The sequence below is a fragment of the Protobothrops mucrosquamatus genome, unplaced genomic scaffold (genome assembly GCF_001527695.2).
Source record: "Protobothrops mucrosquamatus isolate PMUCROS unplaced genomic scaffold, P.Mucros_1.0 scaffold1795, whole genome shotgun sequence".
NCBI lineage: Eukaryota > Metazoa > Chordata > Lepidosauria > Squamata > Viperidae > Protobothrops > Protobothrops mucrosquamatus.
The window spans coordinates 240,000-265,414 of record NW_015387933.1 but is presented as its reverse complement, the minus strand read 5'-3'; the positions used below and the strand labels follow the sequence as shown (position 1 = coordinate 265,414).

At 39.9% G+C, this 25,415-nt stretch overlaps 2 protein-coding genes across 3 annotated transcripts in view; one reads left to right on the top strand and one right to left on the bottom strand.

The window, feature by feature from the left end:
* Nucleotides 1-7,035: 7,035 nt before the first annotated feature.
* LOC107294002 (myosin regulatory light chain 2, smooth muscle minor isoform) lies at nt 7,036-17,443 on the bottom strand. 2 transcript variants are annotated; one of them, XM_015823196.1, is made up of 4 exons: nt 10,378-10,436; nt 9,601-9,799; nt 9,279-9,440; nt 7,036-7,542 (listed from the first exon to the last, which is right to left on the bottom strand). In XM_015823196.1, exons 1-4 carry the CDS (start codon nt 10,378-10,380, stop codon nt 7,370-7,372), a joined length of 537 nt encoding a protein of 178 aa, XP_015678682.1. In that variant the 5' UTR covers nt 10,381-10,436; the 3' UTR covers nt 7,036-7,369. The 2 variants fall into 2 exon arrangements, with proteins under 2 accessions (XP_015678682.1, XP_015678683.1); XM_015823197.1 differs by lacking the exon at nt 10,378-10,436 and adding an exon at nt 17,328-17,443 and having other exon boundaries at nt 7,370-7,542.
* MYOM1 (myomesin 1) overlaps nt 16,785-25,415 on the top strand; it is a 78,036-nt gene continuing 69,405 nt past the window's right edge. Inside the window, exon 1 of the mRNA XM_015823190.1 lies at nt 16,785-16,883. Within this exon, the coding sequence (XP_015678676.1) occupies nt 16,785-16,883 (99 nt within the window). The remainder of the gene's footprint in view (nt 16,884-25,415) is intronic.

Sequence of the window (25,415 nt, the reverse complement as noted above, 5' to 3'; positions counted from 1 at the left end):
CGTCAGTTCCAATTGACAACGGAGGGAAATTCGCCGATCCCGCAGTTACAACATTTTCCCGCCACTCCGCTTCTTACTAAAGGTTTCATATACTTTCAACATGGCATTTAAGAGGGGGGGGGGTGTTCGGCTCCCGCGACCTCTCATTTTTTAAGGTCTCATGGTTTAATTCATTGAATAAACACGTGCGTAACGCATTTACTGTTACTGGGACGTTGCTGCATCCGAATGAGACCGCTTCCGTCAGGTCACCGGAGCTGGAATTTAGGGACTTATGAGTGGGCTGCCAAGGGCAGAGGGACAGAGAAGTCTTTTGCTTCCTTGTAAGAAGAGGCTTCTCCTCCTCTGGGATGGAAGGAAACGGGCGGAAAAGCACCCTCTTGCTCAAGCGTTAGCCTGTCACATAATCCTGAATTTAATGAGCACAGTCATGATGACTAAATGTGAATGTCATGCAGTAATTATCACAACCAACAACCGACAACCAACGGCAGTCGAACAAGAGACGTCTTAACAGAAAGGAGCCACCAGCTGACTGAGCCGCAGACAACGGGGCCTCCAGAGACCACGTGGGTTCACTTCCGGAAGGGGAGGGGGGGAAATAGGAGCTCCGGGAGGAATCGTGTTTATTATGCTTGATGTCCGGTCCTCCGTATACAAAGGTAATAAGTGAATGACCACGTTGCTACCAAAGCCTCGTCGTTTTCTTTAAATAACTTAGCAGCGCGCCAGTTCTTGTAGTTAGATACAGTATGGCAGATCGGGGGCGGCTAGGAATAGAACAGAATAAAGCTGGAAGGGGCCTTGGAGGTCTTCTAGTCCAGCCCCCGTAGGATCGTCCTAAGGCAGGGGTAGGCAACGTTGGCTCTTTTATGACTCGTGGACTTCAACTCCCAGAATTCCTGAGCCAGCTAAGCTGGCTCAGGAATTCTGGGAATTGAAGTCCACGAGTCATAAAAGAGCCAACGTTGCCTACCCCTGTCCTAAGGCAATAATCTTCTGCAATTGCACTACTGGGTGAACTTTTTTTTTTTTTTAAACTTCTCCCGTCTCTTTTGCATATTATCCGGACCGAAATTATATATTATCTGGGCCCAAGGAATAAATACGCCTCCCTCTCAGGTGTTTCTGAGAGGCTTTTGCAGATCTGCCGGGTCATCATTAATGACGGCATCGCTCAGCTGATCCGCAACACTGAACGGAATTCCGAGGAGGCATACTATATATAGTAAGAATGACGTTGTGTGACCCCCCCCCCGGCCTTCCTCCACGTTTCAGAAGAGACCTAAAACTGTGTCGACACCCGTTCTTTCAACTATCGAGTCTTGGGCTTCATTCCTCTGAAACCAAGACTATAACAAGGTGAGGGCATCGGTCTTTCCTCGCAGTGTCGCCTTGCGTTTCGCGTCTTTTTCTCTGTCTCTCTCTCTCTCTCCGCAAGGCTCTCTCGTCTGCTGGTCTGCGGCGCTGGACTTGCGCTTGCGAAAAGGCTGCCTGGCACACATGAGGTGGCTCGATCTTCTTGCCCGAAGCCCCGGGGTCGCTTTCGGCGACGAAACTGTAATAATTGGTGACCGAAGCTGAGTCAGGAACACCTCACATCCGGGCTGAGCGCACCAAAGCGTCGCCAAGCGGTTGCTTTGCCATCCTGGCAGTCTCGCTCGCAGCCAATGCGGTGGCTGGCGATGCGGACGCGGCGCCTTTTTGGAGGAAAATCCCTGTTCGCCTGACTTTTCCATCTTCCTATGAGGTTGACTTCCTTGTTCGGGGAAGCAGAGGATCGCCTCTCGGCTACACCGATCTATTGCCCTAAATCAGAGGTCCTCAACCTTGGCAACTTTAAGACTTGTGGACTTCAACTCCCAGAATTCCTCAGCCAGCAAAGCTGGCTGAGGAATTCTGGGAGTTGAAGTCCACAAGTCTTAAAGTTGCCAAGGTTGAGGACCCCTGCCCTAAATGTTGGCATGATGCAGCTCGAGGTCAGGAAGGGAGTGCTTGAAGTATGGGTACAGGTAGTCCTCGACTTACAACAGTACGGTTAATGACCGTTCGAAGTTACAGCGGCACTGAAAAAAGTGACTTATGACCATTTTTCATACCTATGACCATTGCAGCATCCTCATGGTCATGTGATTTACATTCAGATGCTTGACAACTGACTCACATTTATGACAGTTGCAGTGTCCTGGGGTCATGTGATCCCCTTTTGCAACATGATAAAGTCAATGGGGAAACCAGATTCACTTAACAGCCTTGTTACTAATTTAACAACTGCAGTGATTTGCTTAAGAAATGTGGCTAGAAAAATCATAAAATGGGGCAATTAATGTTACCGTGCACTGTGTGGCTTTAAATTACAAGAAGGCATTTTATTAATCTTTTGGGACATTTATCACTGGCATACCCATTTAGTTTAATGAGTAAAAATGTCAGTTTTCTACGTATGTGGAATGAAATTAGCCCAATAAAACAAAATTTGGTTGCTTGTAAAAGATTGAATTAGTTTTAAGAAGTTATCAAACAAGGTGGAAAAATTTACATTTGGAGTTTATTATGGATATTGACTTGAAACAAATTAAAGTTGAAACTTTGTCAGTGAACAGATTACTTTTAATTTACCTTTAAGTTAAACCCAATTTAATAAATAGATCTGATTAAACCTCATACTATAGGTCTACCTTTACATTTAATACATAATTAATATATATTAATAATAATACCTCCAAATCGCAAGACATTGGCTTTATTCTTATTCTTCCCCTCTACAGTTTGAATATGAAGTATAAAAGACTAAAAAGAGATTTTCGTAGAGATCCCAGCCTTTGAACTACCCAAAGAACTGAAACAGCAAAGTTTCGCTATCGGGCAAGCTTCCACGCCAGCCGCCTTTCTTTCCTCTCGCTTTGCCTCTTTTTAACCTCACACCCCACTTTATGTAAGGGAAGGCAAAAGGCTCATTCACCCTCTCATGAAAGACAGCCTCCATGTTTATGTGTCTCCCAAGCCACCATCGGCTTCCACACCACATGGTCCGACCCAGCCAATCAAGCCATGCTCTGGCTGTGGTGCTCCGGTGCCCCATGGCTAGAGGAGGGAGACAGTGCTGGAGGGGATCCTGCTTACACCGTACCACCAGCAGGGCATTTTCAAAAGCAAAGAAGGGTAGGAAGGGCAACAATAGGAAAAGAATGCAACTCTGGAAAATCCGTCAAAAAAAGGTGCCGGAACTCGGTTCCGATGCTTTCTATGACAAAAAATGCCTGCATTAAAGTAATAAATACATAGGGTTATAGACTTTTAGCCTATTCAAAATTAAATTCCATTAAATTTGAAATTACAAATGGAGCCTGATTCTCTTTCAAGATGAGAGAAATCTGCATTTATGTTTATTGAGGTACATTATGTAGGAAAATAGCTTAAAATCTAAATCATGGGTGTCATACTCGATCATGTCACATGACTTATCATGACCCATTGTGACTTTTTTTGCCTTTGCGGAGCCGTGTGGACTTGGCCTGTGCATGATGCATCCAGCCCACGGGCCGCCAGTTTGACATCCCTGATCTAAATGCTTCAAGAAACTCAACACTATTTTGGTGTACCTTTTATCCTCACAGTGCATATATTCCAGATAAAATTTAAATGTACTAGACTTGACCAAGAGCATGAAATTCAATGATACTTCTAAATAAGCATGAATAAGAATTGTTGTAAGATGTCTTTAATAAATGTAGATACTACACTTTTAAGGCTTAAATCCATAAGTCTAACATATCTAAAGTAGGGGGCATCTGCAATGAGATTAAAAAGCCAAGATCAAAAATACAATTAAATCTCTGGACCTTTTTTACATATATCCTAAATTTGATAGTTTACTTTCACTAATATTTATGATTTATTTTTTAAATTGCATTTATGGTTGCATACTACAGGTATAATAGAAGTGATAACACTGAACAATATTTACAGAAATAAATTCTAATTGGTATAAAATGTGTAGTTTACTGAGATTATGTGCTTTTTTACACATGTCTAGCAAAATATCCCTGGATAATAAGGAATCTTTAAATGTTAATTATTTTCCCATAGCCCTGAAGGCAAGGAGTCTTCATAAACATTTCTGTCTGGTGAAACCCAGCACGTATTATGGTGAATTCTTCCCAACAAAGCATATATTTAGTCAAAGCTAAGGATAAGCTCCTCATAAAGCTTGAAGGACAGTTAGGATGTCTCATCTCCCAAGACTGATGGATCCAAATTATTTTTCACAGCTGCCTAGGGAATGTATACACTAATATTGGAGGTGGTCAATATTCAGATTAACAGATTAAGCTTTTCTTTTCTCTTTTCAAATACAAATGAAGCAGTTCTTTAGCTGATATGAAAAATATACAGATGAAAAAAGTAATAATACAAGACCTGCTTTGATGATAGTGATGGTACAGAAAGAACCTTAAGCCTCTGACATCACTGTATTTATACAGTGCCACCTGGTGGAATGATTCTGAATGAATAAACTCTACTTAGACTAACAGCCTTTAATCCAAAGACAGACTGTCATAACTTGTGCTGACAAGCATGCATTTCCTTTTCAAAAATAACTTCTCTTTATTCTGTCAGCCTATTCATATGTAATCCTTCATGCATGCCTACACAACTTGTCTGCCCGCACTGTTGTCAGGGCCTGACTTGCCTAACCAAATTGAATGGAAGCTGTAAGGGAATTACAAAGCAAGTATGTCCACATAATGCGTTTCCTTTTGTCTGCTTGATGATAGCTAATGATTGCACATTATCAACCTTGTGAAAGTTAGACTTTGTTTGTGAACATGCTGGGTTATCATTATGACTGTCAGATATGTTGAGCTACACTTCCCAGAACTCTCACCTGACAGGCTAGGAATTATGGAAGATATATCCATATATACAAATTATGAGGAAAAACTATGATATATTAACATGTCTTAGATTCAAACTTGATCCATTTTGGAAGGAATAATGAGGAAATCTCTGCTTTTCAAAAAAAAACAAAAAACCAGCCTGTTTTCCTGGAACTTCTAAGTAAAGACAATCCACCCAATTCAATTGCAATGAAGCTTATCGTTTTGAGGCAGTTTGTTTTGTGTCTCTCGAGTGGCAACAGCCTACTTCAAATTTTTGTGATAAAATTGTAAATCTCCCCAAAGAGTCTTTTCAACTGTAGTTTCCGTTCCCACTCTTCAAAATGATCTCCTGCATGACAATGAAACATTAAAAGAGGCTTGTAATTGGAATCACATAATATCCATGGCATCAGGAAATAAGATTGGCTATAAAAGCCCCCTAGGCACGTATTTTATATATTTCATGTATTCAAATCTTCTCTTTCCTACAAGCACTCAAAATTCTGGGGAAGCTGATAACATTAGAAAGAAAATTGATTGCCTTCCTTAATCCATATTTTGGGATATGCAGAATCATACTGCCTCTGCAGAATTTCTTTAGATATTATGTCTAACATGGCCCAACTCTAAGGATGGTATCAGCTTGTCATCTGGATGACCTGAAAAGGTGCATTGCAAATATTAAATTAAGAGCTTAGTAAATTAGTTTCATTTGTGCTTTGTGTGTGCTCATGAATGCATCTATTGATTGATGTCTGTTTTACATCATGCAACTGTCAAATTGGGATCTGACAAGCAAACATTTATGACCAAATAATTATGTTAATCTTAAAACATGCCACAATATGTATCCCTACTCTTAAAACACAATGCTGGGCTTTGTATATAAGTATCTCTTTACATGAGGAAGGGGAAACCTCAACAGTAACAAGCAAAAGTTTAATTTGAACCTTGTTCTTCATTATTCCACATCTGATAATCATAGGGATAGCTTATAACCAAATCACAGTGTAGTTGGATCTGATCTGAAGCTGAGCATACATTAAATTTAAAAATATTAATGTGATAAATTCTTGTAATCCAGGAATTAATTCTATGCTTCTCACGATTAGCTTTTCTGTATTTTAAAAACTTTTTATGAGATTGACTACCATGTAGAAAAAGCAGTAAAGGATCTGTCACCATTGGATTCCTGGGGTGATCAGCGATAGCATGGTTGATGGTATTATTGTATTCTGATTTGAAGAATGTGCATGATGTTTCCTTCTTATTGTTCTATTCAGTGATGATCCTGGAAGGTTGGCTAGGCTGAGAGAATGACTGGCCAAAAGTCACCTAGTTTCCATGACCATGGTAGACTAAAATTTAGGTCTCCTCATTCCTACTCCGCTAGTCCAAAACTTTAATTAATCATTATTTCTTTGGCGGGGCAAGTATGAGAAATGAAAACCAGTTTACCACATATTTTCAATTGTACTTTCTTACAAATTGTCAATAAACTTACATACATTATTTGAGGTGTTGTGATTTCTAGCCTTAGAAAAAATGGAAATTATTTTTCTGTGCATTATGCTAGCTCATAGGAACAGCACTCTAAAGCAGGTTATAAAACAGGATAGATAGCAATGCTTCTCCATTCCTGGCTGGACAACAGCACACACTAAAATTCTTAAAAGCAGAAGCTTGGAGGAGCTACTGCTGATACAGGAAAGGAGGGAAAAGATCAGTGTAATAAAGCAGTGATAACTAGCTAGGGAAGAAATCAAAGCATTATGCTTTCCTAAACTCCTAGTTCATTTTTTTCTGACTCTATTGTCCAGTGACACACTGAGAAAAACTATATTATGTTTATGAATCCAGAATACCATGATCCATACATTCTCACCAATGTCAAAAAATAAAAGCTTCATAAGAATAATGAATTTAACAAGGGTAGGTAAAAAACTGGAGATCCATGGAAGTAGTAATGCCATGGTTTCCTAGGCCAATCTACTCAGGGTATGTTTACCCTGAAAAAAATTAAAATTATATACAGTTGAATCTATATGAAATAGTGATATTAGTGTTTCGTAAGATCATTTTCCTATTTTCTTGATAGAAATCATGAAATTTGGATTGTCAACTCTTAAAAAAAATCTTATACTTCGCAATCTAGCATTTGAGGTATTTTATTGATATAGCAATCTTATTTCAAAATGGCATTATTACAAAATGTAAAAATCCAGCTAAACCAGAAAAACAGAGAATATTTTTCCTGGGCCTTCAAACTCATTGGTCTTATCCTCCAAATTCCCCAAAATTACAATTTCCATTGCTGGCCTTATTACACAGGTGCAAGATGTGCCAGAATGGCCTTGTATAGATAAATACATCGAGATAGGTAAAAGCTGTAAAGCTAGCTGCATGCAACAGGTTCTACCAGGAAAAAATCCCCCTTGAAGATAACCATGAGATCTAAAGAGCAATGCAGAGGCAAGAGTTCTGTTTTAGTCGTCTTTGTCTTTTGCTCCATGTTTCAGGATGCGTGTGAACTCAATGTAATTGAAATTGCTCTTTTTATCAATTGGGGCCTCTCTGAACAGCTCATCAACTTCTTCATCTGTAAACCTGTCTCCCATTGTTGTCAACAATTCCCTCAAGTAGTCTTCTTGAATAAAACCTAGAAATATGAAAAGATTTCAAAAGAGAATTTTAATACAAGAAGTTTTAGTATAATGTATTATACACAAAAAATGCAAAATTAATCAAAGGGCTTTATTGAAAGTACTACAAGTGCTTTTAAAATTCTACTAATTTTGCAGTTATTTATACTTTTAACAAATAATTAATTGCATGTACAAATAAAATGTTTGTAGTTATTTAGCAAATACAATTACTACCGTGTTTCCTCGAAAGTAAACCCAGTCTTACTTTCTTTTGGGCTCTGAAGTAAGCACTAGGATTTACTTTTTGCCGGTACCAGTAGGCCACAAGTGCGCAGGGGTGGGGCAAGGCCTGTGCATGGGATGGAGAAGTAACATGGCAGTGACAGCATGGTGGCGGACCAGGTACGGTACCAGGGCAGGCGAGGCACATGTCCTTCCCATGCCAGGACAGTCCTTGCAGCCCCGGGGCGGCCATGCTGGGTGGAGGCGGAAAGGGTACCGAGGTGGGGGTGGCCAGGCTGAACAAAGTGGCCAGAGGCCTAGGGAGGGAGGGTGGTGAAGCGGGCAGGCATCCTGCCATCAGCATCAATACCTGCTGCCCCTTCCCAGTGTAGCTGGAGAGTTTGCCACACCACTTCCCAGATGCCCTCGCTTCCCCCAGGAACTGCATTTCTTTCCTTACCTGACTTCCAGCCCTGTGCCATTTCTCCTTCATGATCCGCCACCGCTGCGTGCATGGAAACAAAAGAAGTTGGGGGGGGAAGGTCAATCAATTCCAACTTCTTGTGAAAAAAAAATTGATTGACCTTCCCCCCCCCCAACTTTTGTTTTCCTCGTCCTGCATGTGCGGTGGAGCTGAAGGACGGGGACAGACCCTGGGCGAGCCAGATTGCTTCAGCTGTGAGCAGCCTGGCCTAAGGTTTCCATCGCCCAGGCTTCCTGAAGCTGATGGGAACTGCGGCCTGCTGCAGCTGAACAATTTAGCTGAGCCGCAAAATTGAACTTGCAGCGGTGGAATCGGCAGCAAGTAAGGCGGGGGGAGGCACGTGATCCAGCCTGCCAAAAAAACTATGGTGGGACAGAGTGAGTGGGGTTAAGTAGGGCTTAATTTGGGGGTAGGGCTTATATTAGTCCGAACCCCCCAAAATAAGCGAAGTCTTATTTTATCACTAGGTCGTATTTTGGGGAAAACACGGTACTAAATAATTGCAATTTTTTCCACTTTAAATAAAATTTATGGATTCAAAAATACTATTTGCATGAGTAGAAGTATGAAGTCTCACAGACTTCAGTTTTGTCAGTTATGGCTGTTACCAAATTAAAGTTATGACTAAGATCTCAAGTAAAACTATTTCAGCAAATGACCCAGGCTACTGGAAATAATGAAGTAAAATGTGAATGATGCTGTGGTATTGTTATCGAATAGCTAAACATGTCAGAGAAGGATCAGAAATTTCCAGTTCTGACTGGATGAGAAAGCAATACGCCAGGGATTGGATCCCAGGTTGAATCTGAATACTAAACTCAATATAAGCCAAATTCCTTTGCAGAAAATATCCCTAATTTTTGCAGTTTTAAAAATTAAATGTCACGCAGCCTTGCTTTTCAGGCAACTATTTTGCCATGTTATTTGGAAGGTGTTTCATTCCTTTGCCTTGAACTGGTATATAATTTTACATATAACTAACCAAGATTATATAATCAAAATCAAAAGCTATGCAATTACTTGTGATACTCTATAGCTTCTTACCTGTTGCTTCTTCATCAAAACATGCAAAGGCGTTCCTGATTACATCTTCTGGATCAGTACCATTTAATTTTTCGCCAAACATTGTGAGAAACATCGTGAAGTTTATGGGTCCTGGAGCCTCGTTCATCATGGCATCTAGATAGTCATCAGTTGGATTTTTCCCTACAATCAATTGACATTTAAAATTGAACAATATGAACAGTTGGAGGGTTATATTTCAAGATGCAATGCTAACGTATTAAATAAAAATTCCTTACACTTTATCTGGGGAGAAAATTAGCTACAGGAAACATAGCTGACGTAAAATAGAAAAAGTGATTACCAAGTGAAGCAAGCATATCATGCAGATCTTCTTTGTCAATAAAACCATCTCTGTTTTGATCAATCATGTTGAATGCCTCTTTAAATTCTTGAATCTGTGACTGATCAAACATAGCAAATACATTGGACGTAGCCCGCTGAGGGCGCTTCTTAGTGGTCTTTGTCTTTGCTCTTTTGCTTGACATGTTGGCTGCTGGATTCTACGAAGAAAGAAAATCACTGAAATAAGGAACAGTATAGAAAGGAAGCAACAATCTATCTTCAAGGCTGTTTAATTTAATTTAACAATTCATCATCACGACAGTTACAATTTGTTCTAAACAGAGAAATCTTCACTGTAAAGCATCCTTGGGAAAAACAAAAATAGCAACAGATAGTGTGAAGAAAAAGCCAGCATGCTGTATTCAAATACAGAAAAATGAAATTTAAATAACCTGTTACTCCTGAACTTCACAAAAGTTCATATCCTATAACATTCTCGTTTTATTTACACTTTAGGGAGAAAGTAGGAAGGTGCGTATGTATCAGACCTGGTAGCGCATAATTTTATAGATTTGGGAATGCAAACCTTTCAATTGAACAACCTGATAAATGAAGATAAATCCGTTTTCAATTGCCCATTAAAATATGTTTTGATTTCTTTGCTGTTGAACCAAACAATGCTGAATTTCTAACTGAATTAGCAACTAGGTATTAAAAGCTATTTAAAAATGAAAACACTTTTTGAATTCAAGTATCTGAATTTTATTTTAATTTATATACTAGAGTAAAACCTTACCATAATTCAAAATAGATTACAGCCCAATAGTTTAGTCCAAACTTCCAGACAGCAGGGAAAGATGCTGCTGCTGGTTATATTGAAAGGGGAGATCTATAAATAGGTAAGCCTGATATCATCTACTGATTAACTTCACAATTTTAAACTTGTGTTCCATCTATTACAACAGTCCCCTGACATATAAGAACACAAATTACTGTCCGACTAAAAATAAGCCCATGTACAAGTCACTCAACAAACATTCATTACCCCATAGCTAGAATAGCCAACAAGAATAATATTTGGAATCTTCCATGGAAGCATTTTCAACTTTCTTTCAGATGTTAAATGATCTAAATCAAAGTTACTAGAATTAAAAAGATCATAATTTTCCACTAACAGTTAGATGTAAAATCTTTCCAGGTATAATTGTATACAACTACTGCTGCAATTATCCTAGAGACTACTACATTTTAGCCTAAAATATTATTTATTCTGCATCATACAGTAACATATGCTGAATACATGAAAAATTGTTGGTCAAGTTTCCTAAATAACTGTCCCAATAGCTGAGAAAACCTAGTGTGAAAAAAATAATTTAAAAATATCTGCAATGGATTTTATTACAAGAACTGACATTAGAAATTGGATCACATACTAAACTCCAATCTTTGGATAATCACTCCACCTTCAATTTCTGGGAAAAACATTCAAGAGTTTAAAAAATATTAAAAATTATCACAAATAACCAAACTTCAAATTGTCCTCAACTTACAACCATTTGTTTAATGGCTATTTGAAGCTACAATGGGCACTGAAAAAAGTGACTTATGGCAGATTCTCAAACTTAGCACTGTTGCAGCATCCCCATGGTCACATGATCAAAATGCAGGCGCTTGGCAACTGGCATGTATTTATGACAGTTGCATTGTTCCAGGGTCATGTTATTACCAATTTGTAACCTTCCCAGCTGTCTTCTCACAAGCAAAGTCAATGAGGGAAGCCAGATTTACTTAATAACTGCATGATTTACTTAAAACTGCAGTGATTCACTTAATTACTGTGGCAAAAAGTCATAAAATGGGGCAAAACTCACTCAACAACTGCCTTGCTTAGCAACAGAAATTTTGGGCTCAGTTGTGATGGTAAGTTGAGGACTACTTGTACAAACAGTACTCTGGGAAATCATTAAAATTCCTTTTCAACATAAATGTAAATATAAAGTCTGGTTACCATAATTAAGACAAATTTAAACTTAGGAATTTACAACTTCCAAATATTTTTTTATTTTTTATTCATAATTTTAAAATATAAACTAGAACAGAACAAAACTAAACAGGACAAAGAACAACCAATCAAACAAAAAAACTGCATAAAAATAGACATATATTGCCGGCCCTAATTGAATACAGATAAATATATTTCAACATTAATAGTTTCCCACCTTTACAGAACAGAGCTACAATATATAAGCTTCTATGACTCTATTTACCCAAGCAATTTGACCTTCCATTTACTGTAAAAAAAAAAGCAGTTAATAGGTAAGCCTAACAGCAAAAACTAAATTAACCCTCTGTTAACAATTTATTATTGTATTTATCCTGTAGAAGGTTGGCAACAGCTTTGATTTCAGTCGTATCCACTACAATCATTGTCTCTGGTCTGTCCAGGATCAAATATCCTTGATTGATTCTTTATGATAAAACTTTTCCATAAAGTTATAACTAGGGTTTTTTCATATAATTGCATTTCATTTCCCAAAAAGTCAGATCTCTGTTGTAAGTATTTCCACAGCATATGTTTTTCAAAAAGTCCATGAATTTTCTTAAGAAAGTCCAATTCTTTACTGATCCACCATCACTGAATTCATGGCCCTTTCAGCCTTCTTCACCAAACCTCTTAAGTTTCCAACCAAGTTCTTCCACCCCACCACCCTGCCAGCAACAAATTAATTTCCAATCCATCTGACTGCAAATCTGATTCTGCTTTTGCCTGTATCTGATTATCCTCTTTAAGTTGATTTATAACTGTTGTTGCTTCATTAAACCTATTATCTACATTTTTGTAGGTTAAAAAGCATTCTTCCTTTGAAGGCTTTCAAGAAGGTTTTTGCTATTTTCATTTTTAATATAGTCCAAGAACATAGGCATTTCCTCTTAAGGACAGTCTTTTCCACCAATGGCTAACCACAGGAAGGACTGAGATAATTTTTCCCACCATACAGAATGAATAGAAGAGACAAGGGGGAAAGTTCCTGTCTCTTTTTTAAAAAAAGGACCAGAGAAATATTCAGAAATAAAGTTCAGTAAAACAGCAAAGTTCTTATAAAAACTGGTAAAATACAAATTCTTTACTGCAAGAGTCCAGTGTACATCAGATTGCTTTCACTACAAAAGAAGAAATCTTCACTCCGTCAACTTCTATGTGGCAAAAGCAAAAGTATTTTGTTACTCAAAAAAAATTGTAAAAATATTTTTAAAAAATCACGTTTATAATCCAGCAAGGTGGTAAAGGATAGTTCAGCATTCAACCAGATGTTTAGCATTTAAAATGTAAGTCAGAAGCAAAAGAAAACAATTTCAAAAAGTGATGTTACAACAAAGGTGCGCTTAAAAATCTGAATAAGTGATAGGAAAAGATGGAGAACCTACTCTCTGACTGTTCTTACTGTGAATTGCAACCATTAAGACTCCTCATCACAGGTAAGTAATTGCTATGATCCGAGAGTCATCCAGGGTTGATCCTAGTTGCTCCCATTAAAATCTGGGCAGCAAGCTACAGAAGAACCAGCTTTGGCAGCAAAAATCAGCTATTCGTCAGCAGGGAGGGGGACTCCCAGTCACTCAGGGCACCATTTTCAGAGGATCCTGACTTCCAAATATCTTATAATGATTGAGACTAAATTAATTAATTAAAATTAGAACTGGCAGAAGACAAAAATAAACATTTCTATTTGTTTATATACAATCTTAAGGATCATTTTTTTGGGGGGGAATTTAGGAACTTTTTGTCTGTTCTGCTTTAAAGCAACTGAAACTCAAACACAAATACTTTACAAATAACTCAAGGCCGTAAAAATATCTAACACATCTTTTTCTTCATACTTTCCCCAGATCAACAACTCTGTGAGGTGAGTGACTAGCCCAAAGTCACCTAGCTGGCTTTCATGGCTAAGGAGGTACTTCAACTCACAGTCTCCTGCTTTCTAGCTTGGTGCCTTAAGCACTAAATCAAAGATGTACGATGTATATTAATAGCTGGGGGGGGACCCTACTTATAAATCAAATACTTTAATCAATTTTAAATTATCAGACTTCTAGAAGGTAAATGCAAAGCGGTGTACTATTCAGGATTCTAAAGCGTTCATTATATTCATCAGTCATCACTTCCCCCCCCCCCCCCGTTCCTCTAATAGAGTAGCCGCCAACCTTTTGGGCACCAGGGACTGGTTCCGTGGAGAAAGGTTTGTCCGTGGATGGGAGAGGACATGGTTTTGCATGCTGGCTACATCCCACGGTGCCGCTCCATGGGCCTGGGATGGGGACCCCTACTTTAATCAATCCAGCTTATACCAAATGAGCATGCTCAATCCTCACTGGCCTCTTTTAGTGATATCTTTTTCCCTCCTTTTAAAATTATTTTTGTGTTTCTGAAAAACCCAAGATTCCAAGGACAGCACCTTTCTCTTATGAGTGAACAGCATCTTTTCAGCAACCTGGAGCCAAAAGCATCGAAATCTGATTTATAAAAGTAAGGCTTATAATCAAATGATACTATTTCTACCACATGATTTTCTGATTTCTCCTGCTTGAAAACAACCAGCATTTTAAGCCTATTGGGTACACTTAAATCTTAAGTGAATTTTTTTTAAAAAAAAAAGTTTGAACTCTGGGATTTTCAGGATCCGTTAATACCACCATATAGTGTAGGAGATGATGTATCTCAGTTACATTGGTCTTGCAATTAAACAGAAAAGACAATTAATATTTATTACTCCTATCAAAATATAATAAAATGTAAACTGCACCTGATTGCCAAAGTATAAAAAATGTTTACATTCATTACCTTTTATTCCAAGTTACAATTGACTTGGGTGTTTACAATTTGTTCAGTTTGGAACTTTATAAAAAGCATTTCTAAGTGACCATCAGAAAAGCTTCCTTTTTCAAAATGGTGGTATAGGAGAGAAGCACTAATGACTTTGGACAGATATAAACAACATTTTATTTCACACAAGTCCTGTTCTACTTTGCATCCTTAAAACATAAGAACTTAGGTAAATTTATGAACATTAAGTTGATTTGCCATTAGATTTCATTGTTGAACATTCTCCTAAAATGTGCTGCATGATAGCACAAAACAAAACCCAAAAAATCTATATTCACTTCAAACTTTATTTTCCAGAGTGAGGGGGGCAGGAAACCATTTACTGTCTTTCCAGTTTACGCGTTCACTATACTGAATTTGAGATTATGACTCGGAATACAGAAATAGCCTATTTTGTTAGAAACTATTTTTAAAAAAGTTTTGGTTTTAGAATTGGGTTTGCCATAGCAATCAATACTATAACTGGAAACAAGCATAGTGCAAATCTTCTTTAACATGGCTTCCTTTGGAATGTGCTAAGCAGAATGAAAAGGGCTGGGAAAATATTTCAAATTCCTCACCACTATCAGCACATTTTCAGAGCCCAAGGTTTTCCAGACTTATTTTTTTTTTCAGTTATTTTTCACACGGAAACAATAAACATCTTCTTGTACTAAAGTCTATGAATTCTAATACAAATCAGTTTTATAATTATTCTGAGCTTATTTTGTTTTCATGAAAATACTACGTACGTATGTTCATAATGAGTAGGAAAGATTTATTTGCTTCTCATATTGCACAGTAATAGAAGAAAGAAGCATATATTCCAAATTTGAATTCAAAAATCATATTTTAGGTCTTCATTTTGGAACGAAATCAAATTCTCAAGTGTTATTGAATATTCATTCCTTAAAAGAATAGATCAGAGAACATCTTTCATAAAAGTAGCTGTGTAGGTAGTCCTCTACTTACAACAGTTTGTATAGTGACCATTTGAAGTTACAACCTTGAAAAAAGTGACGTATGACCATTTTTCACACTTAATATTGTTGTAGCATCCCCATGTTCATGTGATCAAAATCCAGACACTTGGCAGCTGACTCATATTTATGACGGTTGCAGTGTCCGAGGTCATGTGATCACCTTTTGCAACCTTCTGACAAGCAAAGTCAATGGGGAAGCCAGATTCACTTAACAACCATGTTACTAGCTTAACAACTGCAGTGATTTACTTAGCAACTGTGGCAAGAAAGGTCATAAAATGGGGAAAAATTCAGTCAACTGTTTCATTTAGCAACAGAAATTTTGGGCTCAATTTTGGACGTAAGTCAAGGACCTGTACGGCCACAATACAAAGAATACAGTAATTAAGTAAAACATTACATGATGGTGCCCAACATATGTCAATTTTGCTGAGGTCATTAAGCGCAATGTTATATGACCATAACTTACAACTTCCTGCTGTTTACCCACTGATTGTGCTTGCCAGGAGCCAGATGCCCAGTTGCAAATGGTGATCACGTGACCACAGGATGCTATGAGCCTTAAATAAATTCACACAGGTTGCCAAGCACCCAAATTGTAATCACATGGATGCTGTGACCATCTTATGTTTGAAGGTCATAAACTTAATTTTTCAGTACCATCGTAAGTTAAATGGTACTGTTTAGTGAATGGTCACTAAACAGTACAATCATTAACCAAGGATTACCTGTAATTGAATGTTGATCTCCTCTGATACTGTGGGTTCTGTACCTCACTGATGGGTTTTGTAAGTTTTCTGAAATGCAATGGTTTGGTTGAATCTACATACTATACTACACTATGGATTTCTGTTATACAGCTTGAGTAAATTAAACTAAAACATGCATCTAAAAGGCCTGTGAATCAGGCCTTTTGGATGCATTTGACAGATCTACCAAAGCAGAGATGTGGCTTTTTGACAGGAAAGAAAAATCTGCACAATCTCATAGCAAGACGTTAGAGGAAACCACCAACTACATAATGCCATTTGTTGGGAAATATGGTCAGGCAGAACAGCAGCAACACCCAAGCTGCTTTCTGGGGGCAGCCAAAGCTCTCTTAAAGAATTTGGTTCAGGAAATTATCCTATAAACTTCTATTCGTTCTCCTTGCAACACCAAATTGCGAAATGCAGAGCAACCTTCGTATGTCTTTGAAGAGCCTGCCTGGTCTTCGCTGCATGCATTGGGACAACCGTCCCTATCATCCGCAGCAGACAAAAGCTTATTGAGTGTGATGGGAACAGTAACGCTGGGTCGTGTAAGACTAGAAGCCAGGAAACAAAAGAGGGAAAGGGACGCTTTTGTCTGCTGCGGATGATGGGGACGCTTGTCGCAACGCATTCAGCGAAGACCAGTCAGGCTCTTCAAAGCATTCAGAAACAGCTTCAACCTGCCTCCCTCTTTGGCCAAGGCCAGGTAAACAACGACTCCGCCTCTGCCGGACAACCCGCCAAGACCGGAGATCGGCCGAGGTTTTGCAGGATCAGGAGATCGGCCGGGGCCGGCCCGATTGCCGGGCAGGCACGGCGACCGTTCAACCCCCCCTTTCCTGTTCGACTCAACGCCCTTCTCCAGCCGCCACCGCCATGCCAGCCGCACCCTGTCCGGACTCGCTGCCAAGAGAAGGCAACCTCCGATTCCGGCCAACGAGACCTGCCCAGCCTTTCCTGCTCTCCGCTCAAAAGTAACCGAAGCCGAACTTCACACCACCGCAGGAAAACGGGAAGGGCGGGAAGGGGGAAGGGGGGGGGAGAGAATCACACGGGAAACGGCAGCCTTCCCCCTTCGCATCCTTTATTCCAGCTCCCTCTTGCAAACGAGTCGGCCCTCCAGCCAAACTATTCCCGGTTTCTCTCTCACCTCGATTCTAACGGAAGAAATTCGGCGCCGACGGATCGCGGTAACAGACGAGCGGCCGTTCAAAGCAAGGAAACGAACAGCCTCGGCACTTCCGGAGAGCGCAACGGCGGGGGAAACTATTGTCGCGCTGGAGGAGGAGGTCGGGGAGCAAAAGAGAATCAGACGGTGCAGTCAGTGAAAAAACATAGCCTGTTGCTGATAAGACAGACATTAACTGAAGAATTTATTTTCTTCTAAAGTTTAGATACGTGCTGGAACCCAAAAGTCCAATAGCAAAGGAGCGGTTGGTCCAACGCTCCCCTCCGTTTTTTATTATTGTTTTGGTACAGTCCGGCCTGCTCACCGCATTCCAGGAGATGGGGTGTGGCTAAAGTGGGAAGGAGAACTTGGGGGCGCATGCGCGAGTGCGCCTGATGACCTTGTAAGGGAATTGAAACTCTTTTCCTGTTCAGCCGTAGAGGGAAGGGCGCTGATGACGTCCGGAGGTTCGCGCGGGTCAAGCTGACGTATTTCAAGTCGCATTCCCTAGGAGGGGGAGAGGGAGGAGGGAGGGGGAGGGGAGCACAGCTTTAACTGAACGGGGCGGGAAGCTCCTCTTGGGGGATGTTGAGCTTTTTCTGCTTTTGAGAGATCTTCCTTCCATCCTAGGAGCATCCCTCGGCTGTTCGCAGGGTTTTTTTTTATGATATGGGAAACTTGATCCAAGGGATGCCCCATAAAATGACTGTAACTGTCTGTGGCTCCTGATATATGTAAGCACAATACGAGGAGTCGTTCTTTTAAAAAGTTAAGCTATAAGACAGTGGTTCTCAACCTTTTTAATGCCGTGACCCCCAACCGGTCGTAAGTCGAGGACTAAACCGCTCGTAAGTCGAGGACTACCCAACCGGTCGTAAGTCGAGGACTTTCCCTTCCCGGGAGCACCGCGCATGCGTGGTTCCGCCCCCTGCGCCGGCCGAGGCGTAGCTGGCAAGCGGCAGAGACGGAGCAGGCCGACCACCAGCTGGCCCAGCCCAAGGGACGTAAGGCACCCGCCGGAAAAGGGGGAAAAAATGGCAGACAGCCTTGCTTGGCGACCCCCGTGAAATGGTCGATCGACCCCAAATGGGGTCGCGACCCATAGGTTGAGAACCGCTGCTATAAGACGTCCAGATGTATAACAGAAGCACGCTCATCAATCTGTTCTGTTTTCGGCATCACGCGGTCTTTTTTACCAGAGATATTTATGGTCAGCTCAAGGTGGTGAATGCACCTAATCCTCCTTTTTCCTCTTCCTTTCCCACAGCAACAACCCTGTGAGGTTGGCAGGGCTGAGAAAGTGGTCCAAAATCACCCTTGCAGCTTGCATGTCTAAAAAAGGCCTCTAGGTTGCTACATAGGCCAATCACATAACTACTCCACCATACAAGCTGTCTTCTATGTTTTTGGACATGTAGCTGTTGACACTTTAATGGCTTTTCCCCCCCAGAAATTCAATTGGTATTTTATCAGTTCTTGGAGATTACTTATTTGACAGCCTGTCATACGTCAGTTTCCAATGGAGACAGTTCTTCAATATATTTTCTTTCCAAATGTTTCTGTCATTTTATAGTCCCTTTAGAGTTTTAAGTACAATCTTTAAATCTTACTCTAACCTCATTTCCATTATAGATGCTTTGCCTGAGTACTCTTGATTAATCCTATTTACTGTAGCTATAAAATTTCCTATGATTTTGCTAATCACTCATTTTCTGGTTATTCTTTACCTTTTCACATTGTGGTTAATATATCACTCATGTCAGTGATGGAATTCAAATAACTTAACAACCAATTATCTGCCTCTCCTTCCCTCCGCCTTGGCCGGGGTGGGCTCCTCAAGGATTGGCAGGAGGTTCCCATGGGGGTGGGGGCAGGAGGTCCTGGTTGGGGAATTGCTGGAGGTCTCAGCTGGGGGGGAGAAGGAGGGCACAGTTGGGGGAGCTGCAGGAGTCTCGGACTGGGGTGGGTGCAGGAGGATTGGAGGGGTGAGCAGGTGTCGGCTGGGGGAGAAGTGAGGGGGTCCAGCTGGGGAGCAGGACGGCTGGGACGCCTCCGCAGAGGAAAGCTGCCCCCCTGCCAGCCAAGCCTCTCATCCACACTGCAGTTACGTAGGTTTGCGTAGAAGGGGCCCCGGGCTGGGGGGATCGGAGTCACCACTGTCTCCCTTCCACAGCATAGCATCTGCTGGGGCAGCGGCAGCCAGTGCAGGAGATCTGCCACCCTGTTGGGCTTATGAGGTGGGGCTGGATGTTGCCAGCTGGCAGTCGAGGTGGCTCCAGACCCCCGGCTGCCCCTCTGCCTCCTCCTGCTTCTCTGTGCGGCCAGCCAGTCTCAAAGCAGCAGTAGCCTCCGGCCCCATCGGAGCCATCTGTCCTGGGGCCATCCCCGCCCTCACCGACGGGTTTCCGTCGCTCCTCACTTGGACTTTTGGGGAGGGTTTTTTTTTCCTCACCTGGAAGGAAGTTGAATTAAAACCAGGTGTTCTGGAAAACACAGATTTATCATAACCGGTTCGCTGACCTCAACAAAAAATTAGCTATTGGTTCTCCCGAACTGGTGTGAACCGATTGAATCCCACCACTGGTTCATGTATTTTCTATATTAGCAATGTGCCTTCACCAGTCAGATAATGCCTTATTGTTTCATCTGTCTTTCTTTGCCTATCATAAATAGATAAGATAAGATAAGATAACCTTTATTGTCATTTTTTTTTCCTGTGGACATAACGGCGCACATCAGAAATGAAATTTAGTTGCCCGCTCTCAAAGTGAAACACATACATGACACACAACTAAACATACTATATACAACATATGTATAGATATCATAGCTTTTTCTGGAAATCACCGGGGACTATAATCTGAAGATATTCCTTAGAGGCGGACATGACTGGGCAAAGGGAAACCTTTACTTTTATAACCTTTAAGTGTATTTCCCCTCAACTTCTTTTCCTAGCTTAAATACATATTTACAATACTGTATTCCTTTCCCCTGAGGATCTGCTTCCCATTTCACATGATAAAGGGTGGGGCTGGGGGAACCTTTTCCTAAACATTTCCACCATGCCTCAATCAAGTTCCTCCACATTCATTTGAGGAATCCTGTCTGCCCAGTTAGATCTCCCATTAGGTATAGCAGGAGAGGCATGGTCTAGTCCTGTCTACAAGGGAATGCCATCTGTCAGGGACTAGGAAGAGAGCCTAGTTCAGTGGTGGCGAACCTATGGCACATGTGCCAGAGGCAGCACTCAGAGCCCTCTCTGTGGGCATGCACGCCATGCCCTGGAGATGGCAACCATCCCTCTTCAACCAACTGCCCGCTAACTTGCCGAGGTCCCACATGGCCGGATGTATCCCAGCACCCATGCGCTCACTGGCCTCTGTGTGCAGAGGCCAATGGTGTCAGGAAGCAGCCACCCCGGTCCCTGCTTCACCTTGCCCTGTGACAATGGCACCCCCGCCCTGCCTTGCCTCGCCTCACCCCGCAGCACGAGTCTCCTGCCTATCGCCCCACCTGCCAGAGACCCCCTGGATCTCCCCCAACCCTGCCCAGCCCCCACAGGCGACCCTCCCCACGAGCAACATTGAGGTAATCATGCCCACCTTGGCCACACCCACCCAATCTGCCATGACCACCACAGCCACGTCCACCCAGTGGGCCACGTCCACCCAGTGGGCGACGTCCACCTGGCACCCAGCAATAAATAAGTGGGTTTTGGGTTGCAGTTTGGGCACTCGGTCTCTAAAAGGTTCGCCATCACTGGCCTAGTCTTTTATAAGGCTTTAAATATGTGATTTTATTCAATTATTCAGTGTTGATGAAACAAAGCCTTTCTCTTCCACATCAGTTATTTTTTAAGAGTACTCATGTAGTCTGCTCTCAAAATTCCAGCACACCAAACTAGTCCATCAACTCATCAGTAACTGTAAATCCAGAGATTTAAAGACGCAAGAGCTGATAGTTATGCTGAAAAATCTCAACCCATTTTCATGGGCTATACAAATGCTCATATTTGATTGATGGAAATCATAGTGTGACAGAGCAATGAATATCTCAATTGTTTTCTTCGACTATGAAATCATTACCTAATTTACTATAATCATTTTTCTGAAATATATAATGATTAAAATACTTTTACTGTGTAGCTAAATTACATGTTGGCAAGTGTACTGACATCATAATTCTATTGGATAAATCTGTCATCCAAACACTATGATTTTAAAAGACAGGCAACAGGAAGCAGTTGACAATCATTTTAAGTAATTTTGGAGAGCAAAAGACCGTTTTAAAAACTATATTTGAAGTTATTTTTTATTTTTTTTTACTATTTGAAAGAAAATTAGGAAATTTTTAAAAAATAATTTAAAAAGTCAGATCAGTTCCCTACTATTTTATATATATCAACCTATAAGGCAAATCATCATGTATTTACATGGAATTATTTTCAAGTTAAATGTAGATAGGATTCTACATTTATATACATTTTATCCAGTATATAAAGAATATACTGAAACATATAACTCATATATAAAACTTATATAAAACTCTTGTAGTTAATGGCAGTATTGTCAAGTACCAATAATATCCCCCAAATACAATTCTTAGTCAGAGAGAAGGTTGATTGAAAACCACAAATGTAAATATTTAACTAATGATGCATCATATGAAACAGTAATTCCCTTAGGGATCTAGAAACCTGGGAATGAATTTCATGTGGTGAGCTATATTAGTTTACAGGGAACTATGACCCTTTAAAAAGAAAATAGGTTCACAAAATATTCAGATAAAGCAATTGAAGGAATCTTTATAAATCTCATCTGTGATTATAATCATACATGTAATATGCTAAGAATGGGCCCCTAAATAAAATGGAAATATTTTGCTAATGAACATGAACTGTCTCCTTCCTAGATCAAAATGTTTTTACTAAATGCCCCTAAGTTTGTTTTCCCAAAAATATGTATTCAATAGTTTGAAATGTTACATTTTAGAAACATTCCTATTGTAAGTTAGTACAAATTTTTAAGGCCTTCCCAAATATTTCATACTGAGATTATTAGTATCTATTCTACCATTACAGAGGAAGGACCAAATATGTTATTTAGTTATGTAATCAAATTTCAAGGATGTTTGACTCCAGTTTTAAATATTCATTTGTGTTTAGACATTAAAGCATTTGTCAAAGAAACTTCATTAAACTGAAGTCAGCTATATAAATAGAAACACAAAGAGATGGAAAGTATACTATATGGAAATAAAGATGACATGAGAGATTAATACTCTTGTTTATATCATGCCAGCTGTTTTTTAAATACTCTTGTTTATATCATGCCAGCTGCTTTTTTTATTAAACTTTTTTTTAATGTAAAAGGTTAACTAAATCGGGTTTCCCAAGGTTTCATTAGTGTTTATTTTGCTAAAGACCCAATAAAAGAGACTCAGCTACAGGTAGTCCTAAGGTTACAATGACATTTGGAATTGAAATTGGAATTTCCATTGTCACTAAATGATGTCATAAAAGTGTAATATCATGTGATTGCGTCACTTAGTGATAGCAATCTCAGCAGTCTTTTTTTAATTATGCATTTTATTAAATTATAGAATAAAATATAAAATACAAAGCAAATAGTAGGACACAGTGAGGATGGAAAAGGGCAAAGGAAGATGAAGGAGAGAAGAAAAAAAAAGATATTGACTTCCGACTCCCGCTGTTGCAGTACAATAAAATATTATCATCGAGGCTCAACTTTTTACTTTTCCATAATAGTATAAACTAGCCATTTCTATAGCAAGAAATCAATCTAATCAGTAAAATCCAAAATCAAAGTTTCATTTTTTCCACCTCAAGCACAAAGTCCAGAAGTGGTCTCCATGTAGAAACAAAAGTACTTATATTCTTTTGTTTAATCACCCAGTCAATTTAGCCATGTCTGCCAACTCCATCACCTTCTGTAGCCATTCGTCTATAGTGGGAATCGAAATGTCCTTCCATTTTTGTGCATACAATAGTCCTGCTGCCGTCAACATATATATAAGATCAGAGTTCCAATTGTTTTTTTCCCCAAGTCTTTTTCCATTAAGCCCAGAAGAAAAGCTACTGGTTTCATCTTTATCTTTACTTTAAGAATTTTCTGTATTAAAATACGAATCTTTCTCCATGTCATGCTTTATTGAATGTCCACCATAAGCCTCAGCAGGCATGATTGCTATCATAATCCCAGGATTGTGTGGGTCATTAAGTGAGGATCTCATGTGACTGCAATGTGGGAAAAAGTGAAATCCCAGACAACCAGACCAGTAGGTCATGCATGTGTGCATGTGCTCAGGTGCTGTGGGGAGGTGCTCTGGCGTGTGGGTGCTGCATCTGGGAGCTACTGAATGTGGTTGGGTGTTTGGGGCAGTGAGTGCTGTGTTATGGAACATGGGTGGGTGTGGTGTGGAAAGAATCTTGTCCTTTCCATCTTTTCTATCCAAGCAGGAAAGGCAAGCAATGATCTCCCAGTGGCTCTTTTTTAGGGATATTTGTTTCTTCATTGGTCTCCGTACTTTGCTTTCTCATCCCTTTCCCATATTAATATTAAAGCAAACTCTTTCTCCTTTCCCCTTAATGTAGCATGGTTGATCTTATGCTACAATAATCAAAGCAACAGCAGAACAAAGGGCTCTTTGGTTCCTAAATTCCTCTGTAGATCCATGGAAACTTTGTACAAGGAAGAACCGATAGTTCAACTTCACAGAAATAAAGAAGGAATGTTCCTATTTTACAGTTTAAAGGTGCCTAAAAATAAAAAAAAGAAGTGAAGCTTTGCAGTTATGTGGGCAGCTTTGCCATGTGAGCAGAAACTGAAAGAACGCCTTGGAGATGTAAGGGTTGGATGAAATATGATCTTCTAGGCTTTGAGTAGTTCATTGATTTAATGAGACAGTGTTGGATCAGCTGCAAAATCATTTAAAAAATGTGTGTGTGGGGGAAGCCAGCCTGACAAACTTGCTGGACCAGCCACTGGAAGAGTTATCACTGCAGCATAGTGCCCTGACATATTTAATCAGATAGGTAAACTCAATAATGATGATAATAATTATCACAATTATGATCTACTTCAATGTATCTGTCTTTCAGAGTATGTGTTCCAGATCTAGTGTTAGGAGGTACTGTCAAGCTGTTTTGGACTTGACAGTTTAGAAAATAATTTCAAATAAATCCTTCTGAGACAATTCTTTTTTTTAAAAAAAGCAGGAAATAGCTGAATTTTGTCTAATTACAAATAAACCGTCCAACCTTTGATTTAAGGCTTCTAATTTGTTTTTATTCCTAATGAAATTGTTTTACTTGATACTATGTTCTTAATTTGGAACCTTATGTTAACAGATACTGTGAACCTCAGCTTTCACACTGAAAAAAATATTAAAATCCTAGTAAGGATTTTAGCTCTGTTCTGTAAGCCATTGTCATTATCATTTCGGTACTACTGCATAGTACCAAGCAACAGTCTTTTATTCTCCTTGTACTGACCAACATTTCTTCCAACCAATAGTATAATGCCAAAACCAGAAGGCAGCCAACTTTTCACTCCCATTCTTGCTCTTCTCTGTGCAGGCTTACCTGTATGCAGTAAGGGATGGACAAAGAAAGAAAGAAAGAAAGAAAGAAAGAAAGAAAGAAAGAAAGAAAGAAAGAAAGAAAGAACACAAGATCACTGTTAGAGGAGTGCCAAAGCTGTTCATCTATTTGGCTGGGAGGAATTGGGGAAATCAAAGCACTATGTCATCTTGGGAGGGAAGGGGAGAATCTTAAAAAAGAAGCAGCATGAGGAGGGAATCCACACTGTCAACTTGAGGAAGTACTGCAAAAACAATGATCACAGCAGCTTCCCTGATGCACACGTCAAATCGATTAACATCAGAATTAATTGGTTCTGCTCTCTGAAACAACTAGGAAACCTGCAACTTTGTGAAAACACAGTTTCCCAACATTGTATGTGAAAGGAGATGTAGATATTTGTCACCAACTGATTTAGCTAAAATCCAATTCTATTCTAGATGAGTGCTATCACATTTCTAAATTAGATT